At 44.1% G+C, this 18,670-nt stretch overlaps 1 protein-coding gene across 4 annotated transcripts; it reads right to left on the bottom strand.

Moving 5' to 3' along the window:
* Positions 1-856: 856 nt before the first annotated feature.
* COQ7 (coenzyme Q7, hydroxylase) lies at positions 857-18,292 on the bottom strand. Of its 4 annotated transcripts, none has more exons than XM_041746917.1 (6): positions 18,140-18,292; positions 13,917-14,095; positions 11,463-11,577; positions 10,372-10,511; positions 9,647-9,715; positions 857-1,813 (listed from the first exon to the last, which is right to left on the bottom strand). In XM_041746917.1, exons 1-6 carry the CDS (start codon positions 18,210-18,212, stop codon positions 1,757-1,759), a joined length of 633 nt encoding a protein of 210 aa, XP_041602851.1. In that variant the 5' UTR covers positions 18,213-18,292; the 3' UTR covers positions 857-1,756. The 4 variants fall into 4 exon arrangements, with proteins under 4 accessions (XP_041602851.1, XP_041602852.1, XP_041602848.1 ...); XM_041746918.1 differs by lacking the exons at positions 857-1,813; positions 18,140-18,292 and adding exons at positions 4,179-5,327; positions 17,839-17,982; XM_041746914.1 differs by lacking the exon at positions 857-1,813 and adding an exon at positions 4,398-5,327.
* Between the last annotated feature and the right edge of the window lie 378 nt (positions 18,293-18,670).

The following is an 18,670-nucleotide window of genomic DNA, read 5'->3' as shown; positions in this document are numbered from 1 at the left end:
CAAGACCTGCTTCCCAACCCTAGGCAATAATCACTAATCCAATTTCTGTCTCTAGAGATTTGCCTATTCTGGACATTTCCTGTAAATGGAATAATAATTTGTGGTCCTTTGTGATTGGCTTCTTCCACTTAGCACATGTTTTTCAGGTTCATCCCTGACAACCTGGGGCAATCATTTCACAGGTGGAGAAAGGTAAGGACATCCCCTGGAGACCACGGTGAGTGGCTGACAAGGAGAAATATGGCCTGAATGGAGAAAAATGAGTCTAGAGATGGGGGGTCGGGGTGTATGGGCTGTGGATTCTGGGAAAGCAAAGTTTTCTCTCTTCTGCAGAAGCTAGAGGAAGAGATCCTTATCTTTCTTGTAGGTGGAGGAGTGTTAGGAGGTGATGCATGGAAGTGCTGCCCTAATTCTGCTGCCACACAGGAGGAGAGCCACGGGGGGAGGAGGGGTGTCATTGTGAGCCTAATATCAACACTGTGGAAAGCAGAAGGACTGAGGGGGGAACCTGTATTTGGTTTGAGCTCCTGGATCAAACCATACCTGAAGAAAACATCTGGTTTTTCATTTAGCAGAACTAATATTTTCTATCATAGCAAAGTAGAGATGTTTTATGTCTCTTCTAAATGCTATAAAAAAGGATTGTGAGGGACGGCTGGGTGGCTCAGTGGTTGACCATCTGCCTTTGGCTCAGGTCATGATCCTGGGGTCCTGGGATTGAGTCTTGCATCGGGCTCCCTGCAGGGAGCCTGCTCCTCCATCTGCCTATGTCTCTGCCTCTCTCTGTGTGTCTCTCATGAATAAATTAATAACATCTTTTTAAAAAATTAAAATAAAATTTTTTTATTCTGCAGCACCTAGGATAATATACTCCCTTAAAACCAAAAAAAATGAGATAATTATTCTTTTAGTGACCTTGTCTTACTTAAACATAAATACATACACAGAGCATCAGGAAGCAAGTGCAACAGGTGGCAACTCCTCACAATTCTTTTATAGATTCAATAAAGCCAGTTGGAAGCTAAGCATGGAAAATACTACACAAAGACTGCTCTCCACACACACCCCACCCCATCCCTCCCCATCCCCCAGCCGAACTGAGAGCACTGCTCTTCCCCATTGTTTCCAACCCATGAAGACAACTTGGTCTGGAACATGTTTCCAGCTGTCATGGTACTGAATGGACTGGAGAAAACTGGAACAAGTCACATTTTAGGAGAAAACAGTGCAGGAAGGGAGTGGAACAGAATGGAAATCCTGAATCAGCCCCCCCCCCCCCCAATAAAATATAAAGCAAGGGGAAAGCATCCATTTGGGGACAGATTTTAAAATGAAGCCCTTATGGCATGAAACCACTGATTCTTAACCAGGCCTGCACATCAGAGCCCCATGTGAATTTTTAAAATATATTCATCCCTCAAGCCAGCCATGTAGCTTCTCGTTCAGTAGGAGCAGATTTTTTTTTCCTTTTTTAATCTCAGGAGTTGATTCTGATGCACATGCCCAGGTAAGCATTCCAGGAATAAGAATTAGAAAATTCTGCATAACCCTAGAAACATAATTGACATTTTAAAAAAGGAAGGGAGTATCATAAAGGGAAATTCTCAAAAAACCAAACAGTGGCAATAAAGGAAAAGCGTTTTGAGGAAGAAGAGTTGAGGCACAGCTGCAGGTTACATGTTTGCCAGGCTCACGCAGGGTTAAGGAAGCAGATGGATGAGAGGGTTGAAGGTCCCTCCTTCCCAACGTCATACTTTCATCCAGAAGTTTCTGTAGAGGCTGCTTTTAGGCAAGAGGCTTGAGCAATGGAAACCTGTGTAAGGTAAAAGGGCCCACAGTGATCACTGGGCTGAAGCAAACAGGCTCAGCAGGCGACCCACCTCCAAATACCTATAGGCCCCACCTGACCAATGGGCCACTTAGGACCAGGTACAAGTACCAAAGAAGAACTCAGTGTGTCTCCATCCCTTCTCACGTCCCCCCACCCCTGCTAACTACAGCCCCCCGGGCCCCCCTCCTTGCAGACAGCCTCTCCTCTGCTGTCTGGCCACTGCTCCCTTACAGTGAACCTCTGTCTCCTGTGTTCTGCCTCAGGTGCCATCTCTCCCCTCCTATTCTTCCATCCTCCACTCAACACGGTTCCCCTTACAGTTTCTAGGTCTATTCACATTGACAGCAGGAGGATTGTTTGTCATTACTTGTGATTACTGGCGTCAATTCATTTGGTTTCATTTTATGAGTTCATATGTGTTTTGGTTTTTTTATTTTTTTTGCTAAAATTAGTTTATCAAACATGGACTCGGGGCGAGTGAGGTGTGGGGACAGGCCTTGCCTTACACAGCATCACGCCACGATGGAGAGATGGTAGGAAGGCAGGGAACGACCTTCAATGATAGAATCCAAGAGAGATAAGTGAGTGTGTGGGATGACATCACTTATGAGATAAATGGCTTAGGAGGGTAAATGGCCTTCATCAGAAAAAGGGCCCATCATGTGAGCCAGAAGGTGTGTGCCAGCAAGTTGTGTCCAGGGAGCAGGGTGAAATAATGAATCAATACTCAGTGCAGGCCCCTGGGTACTGCAGAATTCTTGGGGCAGGGGTTGATCTCCCTCCCCTGTGTTTTCCTGTCTCCCTTTCCTAAGAAGGAAAATGCATCCTTCCTGAGAAGGATGCTCTCAGGTCCCTGGGCCCGCACGCACTGGCACATGTATGTGCTCAGCCCTCCGCCTCTTGCATGGCGCCAACGTGCCAATCCATTCCGCTCTGGGAGCGGGGATGGGGAGGGGGGATTATTGGGGAAAACGCGTAGCAGAGGCCTCGCCTTGCTCCCCAGGCGCTGTCCCTGGGACCCTCTGGACGTGACTTAGCAGCCAGCTCTGCGGGCCGGACTCGGACCTCGGGGCGCGGGCGCCCCCTGGTGGCGGAAGGCGGGCGCCGCCGAGTCTGCGACCTTCCTTTGCCCTTGGCGCGCCGGCGGCCGGGCTGCCGACGCTCTCCGGGTCAGAGCTGCCGCCTGTCAACGCCGCGCAAGGCTGACATCCCGGGAGACCGAGTGGGAGGAAGCAAGTCCCCGAAGGCCAGAGGAGCCTTTTCAACCTTTGCAAACGTGTTTGGTCGGAAAGGCCTTTTTGTGCTCTGGCAAGAGCCAGAAAAGACCAGTTTTGAGGAAAGGTTTCTTTTGTTCCCTCGGTGGGGAAAGGTCATGTTTTCTTCTGCTCAGATCATCAGATCAAGGAGGCCTCCTTTTAAGGCGGCCCTGGAGTGAGGATCCATATATCTATATCATGTTCTCGAAAGAGTATTGAACCCCTCTGAAAGGGGTAAGAAGGAGAAGGCCGAGAGGTCTCTCCTGAAATTCCAGAATCTGTATTCAAATGTGGTCCCCGGAAGCATTAGATGTCCCCAAATTTTGTGTTACTGATGACCGAATTGTCCACTGATAAAGAGAGGACATTAGAGGCCAAGTGGCCTGGTGGTAAAGTTCAAGGGCATCCGGCTCCTGCAGACTGGGTTTCCACCTCCTTCCTCCCTAAAGGGGGCAAGCAGAGCTGGTGCCCCCAGGGGTGGGGGGCGGTGGGGGAATGGAGCGGGTGAGGCAGAGCAGTACTGCTGGGTGGGAGCCAGGCAGCGTCCAGGTGGTGGCGGTGGGTCAGCTGTGAAATGGAAGTGTTGTCGCCAACCAGGGACACGCCGTGCATCTACCCATGTTGTCCTGGAACGATGGCCAATAAGGCGCCAAAGAAAAACACAGATTGCAGATCAAAGATGCACAGTATTATTCCAAGTGAGGAGCGATCCGAACCCAAAAGTGTCCATGTATGGATAAAAGATTCGAGTGTCTGGAGAGGTACACGATGAATTATTAACAGTGGTTACTTTTAGGGATACGTTTGGAAGCAGTGCCTTGTGTTTTGGTTTTTGGGTTTTGCTTTGTTTCTTTTCTTTTGGAGATTTTATTTATTTGAGAGAGTGGGAGACCACAAAGGGAGAGGGAGAAGCAGACTTGACAGTGAGCAGGGAGCCCGATGTGGGGCTCGATCCCAGGATCCTGGGATCCTGACCCAAGCCCAAAGGCAGATGCTTAACTGACTGAGAGCCACCCAGGAGCCCCTGTGCTTTTTTTTAACTTATATGTCATTTTTATAGTGTTTCATCTCGAGGCAACTATTTCTTTGGGAAGTAAAGGGGGGAAAAGAAAGAAATCCATGTACTGTCTTATGTGACAGATTGCTAATAGCTGATCACAAAGTAAGGCAGCTGCTGGTCACAGTTTCCTGATAAGCAACAGCAGTCTACAGAGAGATCTACTTGTCACTCTATATACCCTTTAGCACTAATTCGCCATGGGAATGTGTGCATTATTTTTTTACCAAAAAAAAAGTTTTCACTTCTTAAAAACAGGGCAATTTAACTTTGTATTTTGTTCCAACAAAAATTTACGGAGTGTCAAACACTGTGCTAAGCTCTGAAGGTATGGAAATGACCAAGATGGTCTCTGCCGTCCAAAAGTTCATGGTCCAGTTCAGCTTCTTGCACTAATGTGCTTCCAAATCACCTGGAGGTGTTGGGTATTGGTTAATTATTGCCACATAACAAATCACCCCAAAACTCAGCAGCTGAAAACAGCAAACATTTATCATCGAAAGTAGTTGCTGAAAGTCAGGAACCGAGGAGTGGACAGCTGGGTGATCTTGGCTCTGGGTGTCTCATAAGGTTGCAGGCAGGATGTCGCCCGGGACTACATCATCTGAAGGCAGGACTGGGGCTGAAAGATTCACTTCCACGATGGTGCACATCATGGCTACTGGCAGGCGGCCTCAGCTCTTGACCCTGTGACCCTCTCCACAGATTAACTGCTTGAGTGTTCTCACCACATGGCAGCTGGCTTTTCCTAGACTGAGTGATCTTGGAGAGAAAGGTAAAAGCTGCAACCTCTTTTATGACCAGGCAGCCTTGGCAGTCACACTCCATCGTTTCCACCATTTGTGAGAAACAAGTCACTAAGCACAGCCTACACTCGAGGCAAGGGCCATTAGGCTCCACTGAACAGAAGAGTATTCAGGAATTTGTGGACATAGTCTAAAACCACCACATCTTGTTAAAATGCAGATTCTGATTCAGAAGGTCTGGGGAGGAGCTCCAAATTCTGCATTTCTAACATGCTGCCAGGAGATACCACTGCTGTTGGTCTATGGACCACACTTTGAGTAGCAATGGAATCGTATCTCGGGTTGCCTCTTTGGAACTATGCTGCTTGCCAGAATAACATCCTTTGTCCTCCTGGCATCATCTTTGGATGGTGTCCAATTTTAAAATCACATTTTCCCTGAAAGGTCAGAGCAGTAAAGTAAGGGAAAGACAAGATTACCTTGTTAATACTCGAGGACAAGCTGTAACAGAATTAAAAACAACCACAGGGGGATTTGGAAGATCTCTCTGGTCTTGTTCTGGAAGCTCTCAGAAGCACAAAACATCAGCCATCAATTCTGAAGGGGGTGCTAAACAAACAGCAACAAATCTGGGCTTTTAATAAGTATTGTACAAAATATCTTTATATGACTAAGATTCCTGACTGCAATACTTAAAAATTAGCTTTGACATGGGAGGCCAAGATGCAGCATCAGCATCTCAGAAGATCAAGGCTTCTGCATGCTTTGCTGACTTGAAGGGTGGCATGTTAAAAGAAATCATTTCCCCACTCAATAGAGGGGATTGAAACTTGCTCTCATTTACAGCAAAAAACTATAAATCCTGTATTTTTTATTGCATTGCTTCACATACCATAAAATTCGCCATTTTCAAGTGTTTGATTCAATGTTTTTTTTTTCTTCATTATTGTCACCAGGTTCTGTAACCATCACCACCAGCTAATTCTAGAACATTCATCACCCCAAATTCTAGAAACTATCTATTAGCAGCTACTCCCCATTGCCCCCCATTCCTTACAACCTAGGCACCCACTAGTCTATCTCTATGGATTTGCCTCTTCTGGACATTTCATATACATGGAATCATACAACATGTGGCCTTTTGTCTGGCTTCCTTCACTTAGCTTTTCTTTTTAATTGTAGTAAACTATACATAATATTTATCATGTAACCATTTTTATGTGTAGAGGTCAGTGGCCTAAAGTACATTCACATCGTTGGGCAACCATCACCATCTTTCTCCAGCATTTTCATTTTCACATTCTGCAACTTTGTGCCCGAATATCATGTTTTTAAGGTTTATCAATATTATAGCACGTTTAGTAGTACTTCATTCCTTTTTTTTTTTTATATACTTCGTTCCTTTTTACAACCAAATAATATTCCAAGGTATAGATATGCTACATTTTGCTTATCTACAAATCAGGTGATAGACATTTTGATTGTTTCCACCTTTTGGCTATTAGGAATAACATTGCTGTGAGCATTCATGTAGATGTATTTGTTTGAACTCAGGTATTCATTTCTTCAGGATTTATACCTAGAGTTACTGTATCATATGGTAACTGTATTTAATTGACTGAGGAACTGTTACACTTTTTTTTCCCAAAGGGGCTGCACCATTTTTGCATTGGCACTAGCAGTGTATGAGGATCCAGTTCCTCTATACCCTTGCCAATAGGTCATTTTCTACGTTTTGAGTAGTAATTGTGGGTTGTTATCTCACTGTGGTTTTCCCTAAGGACTAATGATTTGGGGCATCTTTTCAAATGCTTATTGGCCATGTGTACATCTTTTTTGAAGACAGGTCTATTCACATCCTTTGACTATTTTTAATGGGGCTATTTGTCTTATTGTTGAGTTGTAAGAGTTCTTTATATACTCTCAGTACAAATCCCTTATCAGATCTATGATTTGCAAACATTCTCTCCCATTCTGTGAGCTATGTTTCACCTTCTTGAAGAGCACAAAAGTTCCTATTCTGATTAAGTCCTATCTATCTAAGCTTTTTTCTTTTGTTACTTGTACGTTTGGTGTCAAATCTAGGAAACTGGTCTAATCCAAGGTCACACAGACTTACCCTTATGTCTTCTTCTAAGAGTTTTAGAGTTTTGGCATTACCATTTGTATTTTTAATCCGTTTGAGTTAATTTTTGTATAAGCTGTGAAATAAGGGTCCAAACTCATTCTTTTGCATGTGGATACCCAGCCTGGTTTTTGTTGCTTTCTTTTTAAATCAGCAAGAAGCACAGAGAATGGCCTTTCTTTGGTTTCTTGGTAGCATGTTTTGCTTTTTTGTGTGTGTGTGTGTGTGTGTGTGTTTTTTCTTCTTGGCTGGAAGATTTTGAGTTTTATAGCAAACCATACTCTATAGATCTAGAACCCAGGGGCCCAGCCTGACTTGGTAGCGTCTTTTCAATAAATCTCTACTGAATTTTGTGGAGAAGCACATGGAGTAGTCTTGAATTACTAGTTATGTGAAAATGACTTCTAACAAGGGAGAGCTATTTCTTCATCCAATCCCACTGATGGCTATTTATGTGCCAGTGATTAAAATGATTCCTGACCTATACAGCTTACGGTCTTACAGGGAGAAACAAACAAAAACCAAATAAGTACAGTATATAATATGCCAGAAGTTGATGAGCATTATGGGGAGAAAAAAAATGGAAGAGTTGAACAAGTGGGATGAAGCATGCAGTGGGATAGGGTTTGCAATTTTGAAAGAGGTGGTCAGGGTAGGCCTCCTTTAAGAAGTGACATGAGACAAAAGTTTGAGAGTTGGTGAGGGATTTGTCCATGTGGCTATCTGCAGGCAGAGGGAACAGCCATTGCAAATGCCCTGAGACAGGAGCTTGCTTGGTGTTTTGAGAAATGGCAAGGAGGCCAGCATGGCTGGAGCACACTGAGGAAAAGGGGAAGGGGTCAGAGGGCCAAATCACGCAGGTTCTTAGAAACCATTTTAGGGACTTTGACTCTGATGCTGAGGGAACTGGGAAAAGCCATTGGGGGGTTTCTGAGCTGAGCAGGAACATGGCCTGGCATACAGTTCAAAGGATCACTGTGGCTGTGGGTGAAGAATGGATTGTGGGAGGACAGGGTAAGGCAGGAAGAATAGTAAGGAGGCTTCTAAAATAATCCAGGTAAGATGAGGGTGGCAGCTCCTGAGGCAGTGAAAAGGCTTTGGCAGAGCCTGTAGGATGTCCGGGCAGACTGGATGGAGGTGTGATTTAGGTAGGTGTCAAAGGTGAGTCTAGAGATTTTAGCCTGAGGACCAGAAGGATGGAGCTGCTATTAACTGTGATAAGGAACGCCGCTGGGGCATCGGGATGGAGGTGGGGGAGGAGTTCAGATGGGGCACGTGGAGCTTGAGGGTCTCTCTGACTTCCAAGTGGAAGAGCTGGGTAGACAGTTGGATATTTGGAAATGAGAAAGCTGGGCTGAAAAGGGAATGGTAGGGAATGAGCCACAAGGCAGGATGGGATACCAAGACAAAGAGGACAGACAAAACTGGGCCATGCAAGACACCCTGGCACCCTCTGGTAAGGAGAAATCTAGAAGAGAGGAAGAGCAGCTAAGGAGGCCGCTGGAAATAATGGCAGTCTTCTATTTAACTAATGGATTTGACAGTCTTGGTTTGTTGATCTTCAACACCCTCATGTTTGAAATTACTTTTGGTTAGGAGTGAAATCAAATTTTCTTTCTTAAAGATTTCTCTTATTTCTGGGACACCTGGGTGGCTCAGTCAGTTGAGCATCCAACTCTTGCTTTTGGCTCAGGTTATTATCTTAGGGTCGTGATATCAAGCCCCTCGCCGCGCTCTGTGTTCAGCAGGGAGTCTGCTTTGAGATTCTCTCCTGCACTCATGCGTGTGCATTCCCATCCCCTCCAAAATAAATAAATAAATAAATCTAAAAAAAAATTTCCCATTATTTTCTTAACGATTCATTCTTAATGTTTTACAAAATAATGGACTATGGAACAAACAAGGAAGAGCTACATTTGTTTTAACTGAAATAAACCCGGTGAGCGGTCAGCCTTCTAGCAGAAGGCAGTACAGGGGAAAAAAAAAACACTAGAGAGTTTTATTAATGAAAAAAAAAAAGCTCCTGCAGTTTATTAACAAGTTTCATATACCAATAATTGCACATTTCCTTTACTGCCAGTGCCACTTGTTAAATCACTGTCATCTTTTGTAGACAGGGAAAAATGGACATACTTTAAAATCTTTCTGATAAATATATCGCCATGCTGCATCCGGCCTGGATAAGGTTCTTCAAAATGGTGTATGCTGGAGCCTGTTAAAAATGATAATAAGCAAACAAAAGAAACATGTTCTATGTTCACTTGTAGCAGGAAGACATGGCCTGGTATGGCAAGGCTGGAACTCTCTGGATAAGACTTAAGATCTAACAATGTCTTTAAATTCATCAGGTTGGGGTGGTTTCATGACTATCAGAGCATTTGAATCAATTGGTTTTTGGTCAGGAAGGGGAAGGAAGCTGCTAGTGGAAATGATGAAGGGAGAAGCAAGAAACAAGATCCCAGCTGGGAGCAACGCATTGGCCTGCTTTTTTGTCAAAGCACTGTTTTGGTTTGTTTTCTTTGGTGGTTACAATGAAATCTACTTCTCAAGACACAAAAACCTCTCACCCCTTAATCTTCCAAATAAGGTGCCCAGAGTCCCACAAGCAAATAGTAAAGGGAGGTCTCCTACCAGTTGTGCATCATGTTCAAGGCCTATGTCATGGTGCTCTAGCTCTTCATCCCGAAATTTCCTTATCACCTGGTTAAATACAAAGAAATCAAAGCAAGTCAGGATCCAACTCTCCTTCTGTCCTATCTCCTCCTGGAGGTTAAATCCTCATACTACCATCTAAGACAGGGGTAGGCAACCTTTCTCTATGAAGGGCCGGAGATCAACACTTCAAGCTCCACGGCAGTATGGTCCCCTTCACACCTACTTAACTCTGCCAGGGACAGCAGCCATGGACATCTAAACGGGCAGGTGTGGCTATGTTCCAATAAAACAATTTACAGAAATAGGTGGTCTGCCCCAGGCCAGGATTTACCAATCCCTAATTTAGACTTAAAAAAAAAAATTAAACAGTTCCCTCATTTGCTATAGAACATCATCTGAAGATACCTATTATTTCATTTATTTATTCTGAGGGTTTTGTGCTCACATTTGTTCAGAATCTTTCAGTGATCCAGAAGTGGAGAATATAGATGTGGGCTCCGGAGACATAGCTTCTGGTCCCAGCTCTCCCTGAGCATGTGACCAGGGCCCACGGCTTTGGCTTTCTGTGCTTCCTACCTTTAGAATGAGGTGCTCTCCTAGGTTTCTAAGGCCTGTCATTCCCTACTTTTCTATTTTTTTTCCTCCTTACCAAGTTGCCCTTTTCTCCCTTGGCAGCCCCTTTCCAGAGTATATTCAAATACCTGAAGAAGCTCCTCGTATTTTTCAGGATCCTTCTCCATCAGCGTCCTGATCTGGTTGTTATAGTGATGTGCTATGGACTCTTCCACAGCCACAGTGCAGGCCATTGCTCCCTCTTTCCCAAGCAGGGCAGTTCCTGCACCTGGAATTGTCAAATCCAGAGCAGAAAGGGATGGGACTGAGACCACACTGGTGAGGAGAGATCATGTCAGGTCAGAGTTCGTCGAGCTCAGTACTCCGGGCTCTGGGGCTGGGTAATTCGCTGTTGTTAGGGCTGTCCTGGGCATTGGAGGACATTAACAGCACCCCTGGCCTCTACCCACTGGATGCCAGTAGCAGCCCTGATTGTGACAGCCAAAAATGTCTCTAGACACTGCCATCTATGCTTAGGAGCAACCTGCCCAGTGAAAACCGGTTTTAGGTGGTATTAGGTCACACTGCTAAATCCCGAATCACATAGTAAGAATGCTATTCTCTTTTCAAGGCTCTTCTGAACCCTCTCAATATAGCAAGAAGAAAGTCTTCATTTGGGGTATGTCTTTGATTCTTTTCTAACAAATAGTCTTCTCCTTTTTTTTTTTTTTTTAGATTTTATTTATCTATTCATGAGAGAGAGAGAGAGCAGGGAGCCCGATAAGGAACTTGATTCCGGGACTCCAGGATCACGCCCTCATCTAAAGGCAGGCACTAAACCATTGAACCACCCAGGGATCCCCAGTCTTCTCCCTTTTTAAGAGTGAGCTGATCTCAAGCTTAGAACCTTTGTCAGAGAATATCAACTGGATACACCTGAATTGCTCTAGTTTTTTTCCTTCTCTGTTGTATTTGCTTTTATCGCACCTTCTATTTATAAAAGTACTGATTCAAATACATAAATATTTAAGTAAATTTAAGTAAAATTTAAAAAAAAAGTAAAGTAAGTAAAATTAAGTAAATTTAAGTCCCCCAAAAAAGTCCATTTGACTTTTAAAAATGTTAAGGAAATAAAAAGGTGGTTAAGAGGACACATAAAGAATTATGAAATCGGTATTTTACCGATTTAATCATTGCCAGATCCCTAAGCTCATGTAAGCTCTTCTGGACAGACACATACCCAGTGCAAACCCCACCACGTTCCAAAAGGGCATCAGAATCGTCGGCCGCACCCTGAATGCAACCATCAACTCGTTGAACTTTTTCAAGTGGTCCTTTTCTTGATCCCACATTTTCTGTAAGAAACATAACAATAAAGACATGCAAGCATCACATAGAGGTCACCGGCTACATACCAAGGAGAAGCTACATGCCCTAAGTCGGGAAAAGGAAGCAATGTGGAAATGGAATGAAAAATGAGAACTTTATAAAAAAAAAAAGAAAAGAAAAATGAGAACTGCTATTTCCCCCTCTCCCCTTGAATTATTGGAGGAAAAAAGCAAAACATCAACTGAAAAGCATCGTGGATACAGAGGGTGCCAACAAACCAAGAGAAGAGTCTGTTCCCTCAATTCCAGATAAGTGGGCCATGAACCACGGCTCCAGCAGTTCTTGGACCCGCATAGCCTATTCAAGGACAAAGTCCACAATTAAGGAGAACTGAGGTGTTCAGCCCATTCCAAAATCAGGAGGGCAGCATATCACCTATTGTGTCATTTCCCTCTAGACTGCTAGAATAGAAGTGTCATTTATGTCAAAGGAAAAAGGGAATTTACCCCAATGATTCAGATGCAAAGAAACGCCGGGACACCTGCACCCCGATGTTTCTAGCAGCAATGTCCACAATAGCCAAACTGTGGAAGGAGCTTCAGTGTCCATTGAAAGATGAATGGATAAAGAAGATGTGGTTTATGTATACAATGGAATATTACTCAGCCATTAGAAACAACAAATACCCACCATTTGCTTCAACGTGGATGGAACTGGAAGGTATTATGGTGAATGAAGTAAGTCAATCAGAGAAGGACAAACATTGTATGTTCTCATTCATTTGGGGAATATAGATAATAGTGCGAAAGGGAATAGAGGGGAAGGGAGAAGAAATGGGTAAGAAGTATCAGAAAGGGAGACAGAACATAAAGACTCCTAACTCTGGGAAACAAACTAGGGGTGATGGAAGGGGAGGAGGGCGGGAGGTGGGGGTGAATGGGTGACGGGCACTGCGGGGGGCACTTGACTGGATGAGCACTGGGTGTCATTCTGTATGTTGGTAAATTGAACACCAATAAAAAAATTTATTATTAAAAAAAAAAACGAAAACGGGAGAATGATGAAAGAGTTAACATATGGCACTTTTTTTTTTTTAAGATTTTATTTATTTATTCATGAGAGACACACAGAGAGAGAGAGAGAGAGAGAGAGAGAGAGGCAGAGACACACGCAGAGGGAGAAGCAGGCTCCATGCAGGGAGCCCGACATGGGACTCGATCCCGGGACTCCAGGATCACGCCCTGGGCTGAAGGCAGGCGTTAAACCTCTGAGCCACCCAGGGATCCCCCAAATTACAGCACTTCTTAAGTGCCAGGCACTCACTATCAAATAGCTTTATGAAGGCAATTCACTTAATCTGCACAAACTATTATTATTATCCCCATTATACAGATAAAGTGAGGCACAGAGAGGTTAGGCAACTTGCCCAAGAACTCAGAGCAGGCAATTTGACTCGTGCTGTCTATTACATGCCAGACATGGTGTCAGTTGCCCTATGCCTGCCACCTCATTTATTCCTCACCCAAACCCAATGAGGTAGATGTTATCAGCTCATTTCACAGATATGGAAATGGAGACCCAGAGAGGTCATGGAACCTCCTCAAGGTCACACAGGTAGGTGGAAGAAAGCTGGAACGTGAACCCGGGTCTTTGTGACAACAATGCCCAGGACCCTCTCTCTGCCTCTCATTATAAAATATAAAATATTGGGGATCGCCCACCTTCAGCCCAGGGTGTGATCCTGGAGACCCGGGATCGAGTCCTGCATCGGGCTCCCTGCAAGGAGCCTGCTTCTCCCTCTGCCTGTGTCTCTCATGAATAAATAAATTTTAAAAATCTTTAAATATATATATAAAAAATATCCCCACTGGGGACAGGATCACCACCTCTCAGCAACTGGTGCTTTCACCAATGCAATTATTCTCAACCCTTTTTTACTGCCCATTCCATGATGTAATTTTAATACTTCAGGTATACTATATATCTGTTTGTGTACTGTATGTCTGTGCTTTACACATAAAAAGGATACTTTTTTTTTTTAAAGATTTTATTCATTCATTTATTCACAAGAGACACAGAGAGGCAGAGACATAGGCAGAGGGACACAGGCTCCCTATGGGGATCCTGATGTGGGACTCGATCCCAGGACCCCGGGATCACAATCTGAGCCACCCAGGTGCCATACACATAAAAAGAATAATATATTTTTCACTGGCTCCACTGCCCACCCTAAAATAACCAATTTTTGCTCTCCCTTGCAAATGTATGACCTCATGTGATTCATGGCTTGAAGGCTTCTGGCCCCCCCTGCTGTTCAGTAAGACTAGGCCAGTGGGTGGGTGGGTGGAGATAATGAAGTACCCACCTGAATGACTGGCCCAACACTTGTCCGACCCAGGACAGCCATCTGTCCTGCATAGATTCGGTTTGCTCCATATTCACCCGCATGATCCACCCGGATTATTCGATCCACAGCTGCCCGATTGACATTGTCTAAGGTCATTCCTGAACTGTAAAACCTGACACCAATTCTTCTTCCATACGCTGCAACACAAATGTTTTTATTCTTTATTACTCCTGAGTAAAACAGATGTTTCCTTTTATAGGCAGAAGAAAGAGGCGCCTTAGAACAAAGGTCACAGATGAGTTCCCCGTGGGTAGGGTATGCTCATAAATGTATTCTGTTTAATCTGCAGTGTTCTTTTGCTTTTTTGCTTTTTTTTTTTTTAAGTAGGCTCCAAGCCCAATGCGGGGCTTGAATTCACAACCGTAAGATCAAGAGTCCCATGCTCTAATGACTGAGCTAGCCAGGCACGCCCCCGCCCATCTTTTTTTTTTTTTTTAATTTTTATTTATTTATGATAGTCACAGAGAGAGAGAGAGAGAGAGAGAGAGGGGGGGGGGGCAGAGACACAGGCAGAGGGAGAAGCAGGCTCCATGCACCGGGAGCCTGACATGGGATTCGATCCCGGGTCTCCAGGATTGCGCTCTGGGCCAAAGGCAGGGGCTAAACCGCTGTGCCACCCAGGGATCCCTATCTTTTTTTTTTTTTTAAATGAATTAGTTACCAACACTTAAAGCATAGATTTTACCTAAAGATCTGGATTTCTGGCTTCACATTAATCACAGAAAGATCTGGAAATACTGAACCTGTCTTTTCACCAGGCAGCTAACGTGGCAGCAAGGCACATGGCCTCTAGATGAACAATTCACCTCCCCACCCGGCCTACTTTATTCCTGACCCTGGCTGCACAAAACCTCCTGAGGAGCTTTCAAAACCATGGATGTTGCTCCCCAATTAATCTCAGGGTGGATTTTTATAAAAGCTCTGGACAAATCTTTTCTGCAGTCAAGGTTGAGAACCACAGATTTAAGTACTCTCAAAACACCCATGGGCATGGGATTTGGAAAATGTGCCCTGGGGCTTAGGTTTGATCTTGTTATGGTATACTATCAGTTCAATGAAATTCTTGTCTTTGAAATGTAAATTATTCAGGACAGATTAAATTTAGTCTTTTAAAAAAAAATCTCCTAGTAGTAACACCTTCAATGTGTTCTCTGAGCCTTACATTAAGGTACCCCCCAAATTTTTTCCCCTAGAGTTTTACAAGTTTAGGTATATAACATGTTATCAGCTCATTTTGCAGTTATGAAAGTGGAGACACAGGGAGGCCAGTTAGTTTGTAATGTGAACTGTGATGTGTGTTGGTATCATCTTGAGATGTGTTCCAAGGCTCTTATGTATGCCTACCATATCGTTAATACATACTTCTTTTCATTTAGGCTAACATCAACACCCTGAAAATGTGCAGAAAACCTCACTTTGAGTACATCTGTAGGGTTTTCATTAAAAGGCTTGAGTACTTTGGACAAAAAGTGATGGGGTAGGCCAGGTAAAATTTGGGGTGATTCTTCATTTGAACTTTTTGACCAGGTGGGATTTTAAATGCCTCACTAAACAAAGGAACATGACATGGGGGTCTGAAGCATGGTGACCCAGCTTTGATCCACTCTTCCATATAATCTGCTCCATCTCACTGAGCACATCTGACTCACGAAACTGGATGGAACCTGGGAAGTAGTCATCAACAATTGGATGGAGTCCAAATGCTGCTAGGTATAATGCACCACTCAGATCTATGCCATCAGACAGCAGATCACTGTGGTTAATGCCCATGTTTTTATATGGAGAACAATTTGACACATTTGACGAAATCAAGGTAGCCTGTCCCAAGTTGTTGCCTCTAAGTCCAAGAACTGGTGCTCCCATTAATTTGACCTCCTTGTAGAAACATGACTGCTAGGAATTAAAACTGAAAATGATGAGCTGGCCCTATTCCTCAAGATAATCTTGTTCACCTTTTCTTTCATTTGTTACTCCTATCTAAAAATATATTAATGGGAAGGAACTTTAAGACAAGCCAATACTCATTTAAAAAAAAAACAAACAAAAAACACATTTAATGAGAAATAGCAAGGGATTGAGTACACAGGATGAGTTCAAACACACAGCTGACTTCTGATGGGCAGCACTATATTTCTGTTAAAAACATACTAAACAGGGGGATCCCTGGGTGGATCAGTGGTTTAGCGCCTGCCTTTGGCCCAGGGCGTGATCCTGGAGTCCTGGGATCGAGTCCCACGTTGGGCTCCCGGCGTGGAGCCTGCCTCTCCCTCTGCCTGTGTCTCTGCCTCTCTCTCCTCCTGTGTCTATGATAAATAAATAAAATCTTCAAAAAAAAAAAAAAAGAAAGAAAGAAACAACATACTAAACAGTTCCCTAGCACTGCACCACTTTCCCAGATTCAGGCACCTAATAGATGATGTTTTGTGGGGTGTGTGGAAGATTGGGTATTGAAATATTTGCCATTTCTACCTTTTCACAATCTCTACAAGGTATCTTTAAAAATTATGGGATGGTTGGTGCACCTGGCTGGTTCAGTTGGTAGAGCATGTGACTCCTGATCTCAGGGTTGTTGGTTCAAACCCCATGTTGGGGGTAGAGATTACCGAAAAAGAAAAATCAAGGAAGGGAGAAGGGAAGGAACAGAGGGAGAGAGGGGTAGGAAGGAAAGAAAGAAAAGAAAAGATGTTTTCTGTCTTTAACACTAACCTTGGGCAAATCAGAATCACCATTTCTTATATATAAAATTGGCAATAATCATCAGGTTATTTCCTTCCTAAGGAGACATACAATAGTAACACCTTTCTTACTGAGTTATAACGATAAAATGAGATACAGGAAGCAAAGTAACTTTATAAATGAAAAACAAGGACTCTTATTCTGTTACGCTCACTGGCTCAACAAAAGAACGTTAAAAGTCACGTTTAACAATCCTCTGAGTTTTGCCTGCATTGTCACACATCTTAAAATTGAGTAAAAATAAAGTTGGGGCTCAGTGCTAAAAGCTCTCAAATGCATTATATCATGTTAGTGCCTTCCCAAAGGGTGAAACACCTAACAATGATGGTACCTAGATTTTGAGCGGTATATCGGAAGATATTAAGTGATTTACGAACATGCATTAAATACACCCATGTAGTAAGAGTTACTTTCTTCTAAATTCCTTTGCAATCTTTTTGATTTCATCAAACAGAATGTCTCAGTTTACAAATACCTTCCTAATACTTGCCAATCTCCTACCCCTCCCCCCCTTTTTTTTTTTAAACCCATAAGGTTCAGGCCTTGGTAGACAACAGTACCTGATACAATTTACTTTTTGTTTTTGTTTCCAGCGCATTTCGTTTTTTGATTACTCTGTTAGGGGCAGGCAATACTGGTTTTCCGTCTTTACCATAAGGATTCAGTTTCCATGAAATTACTGAATTTGAAAACGGAACACGGTTGTAGAAAAAGCACATCTAGTAATCAAAAGTACAAATGGTATTGCTAAAAGGCAAAAAAAGAAAAAAAAATCTTCGGGGGACACTTGATGGGATGAGCACTGGGTGTTATTCTATATGTTGGCAAATTGAACACCAATAAAAAATAAATTTACAAAAAAAAATAAAATCTTAAAAAAAAATCTTTAGGTGGTACACAAATGATTTAAATTTGAGAAAAAGACCTCACAACAATTTTCTGGGGCAGCTCTAATGGAGAAAAAAAAAAAAAAAAGGTTGGAGAAGGACCGGAGATCCTAACCCATCTCCCTAATCCGAATTCTAAGCTTCCTCCACCCCCCTGGTGCTTCTCTAGCTTTAGAGTGCATGCAAGTCGTTCGAGGGTCTTGTTAAAATGCAGACAAGGCGACCCCGTAGGTCAGGGGTGCGACCTTTGAACCTACGCTTCTACCAAGCCCACGCCGCCGGCCGCACAACCGCAACGCGGACTCTGCACTTTCCAGGTCGCCACCTGTCCTCGGCCCGGAACGCCCACCGCTACCGCAGGGACCGCCCGGCACAGGTGCACAATGACGTCATCGCCCAACGCGCCGCCCCGCCTATCAGCGCCCCCAGGTTCACGCCTCCGTCGCAGCCGGATGACGTCTACGAACGTCGGCCCCCGTGACCTCTTCGGCCCAGGACACCGACGAATTCCCTGGCCCACCGATTTCCCACGCATCTGCGTCCACGCTCCTCTTTTACCTGTGAGAGGCCGCAGGGTGCCCGCGCGCAGCCGCCACAGGGAGCGGACCGCCGCCCGCGCGGCGCAGCTCATTGTAACGACAAGGCAACCGCTCCCCGGCGCGGAGCGGGCGAAACGTGTGTTGAGCGCAGACTGATGACGCACAGCAGGCGGCAGAGCGACACTGCCCCCCGTTGCACCGGTGGGAACGCCCCCTCGGCCGCTGCTTCCATTTGATTGGTTGGAACGGGCAAGTGAGAAGACGGTATTGGATGCGATCACCATCAATCACTCAGGACGACGATTGTGTAAGAGACTTGGGTTGCTAGGGAGATGAGGATGCTACATTGGTCTTCCAAAGATCCTGCCCCGGTGTAAATTCTGGGGGAAAAGGATCACGAAGGGATTCTTTATTGGCGCAGCCACTGTATTTTTTTGCATTACTAACATGGAAGGAGAGTTTCCTCTATGTATCCTACATCGACTTTAAAATAGCAGAAATTTTAAAAAGTAGAAATTGCGGAATGAAATTAAATTCACCACATGGTCAC

The sequence above is a fragment of the Vulpes lagopus genome, chromosome 3 (assembly GCF_018345385.1).
Source record: "Vulpes lagopus strain Blue_001 chromosome 3, ASM1834538v1, whole genome shotgun sequence".
NCBI lineage: Eukaryota > Metazoa > Chordata > Mammalia > Carnivora > Canidae > Vulpes > Vulpes lagopus.
This window is presented reverse-complemented; position numbering and strand designations above follow the sequence as displayed.

Coding starts and splice junctions, on each gene's coding strand:
- COQ7 (XM_041746914.1), bottom strand. CDS start 18,212: ATGAGCTGCGCCGCGCGGGCGGCGGTCCGCTCCCTGTGGCGGCTGCGC. Junction 10,512..11,462: donor CGTGGTGGGGTTTGCACTGG/GTATGTGTCTGT, acceptor TGACAATTCCAG/GTGCAGGAACTGCCCTGCTT. Junction 9,716..10,371: donor AATACGAGGAGCTTCTTCAG/GTATTTGAATAT, acceptor GTATTTAACCAG/GTGATAAGGAAATTTCGGGA.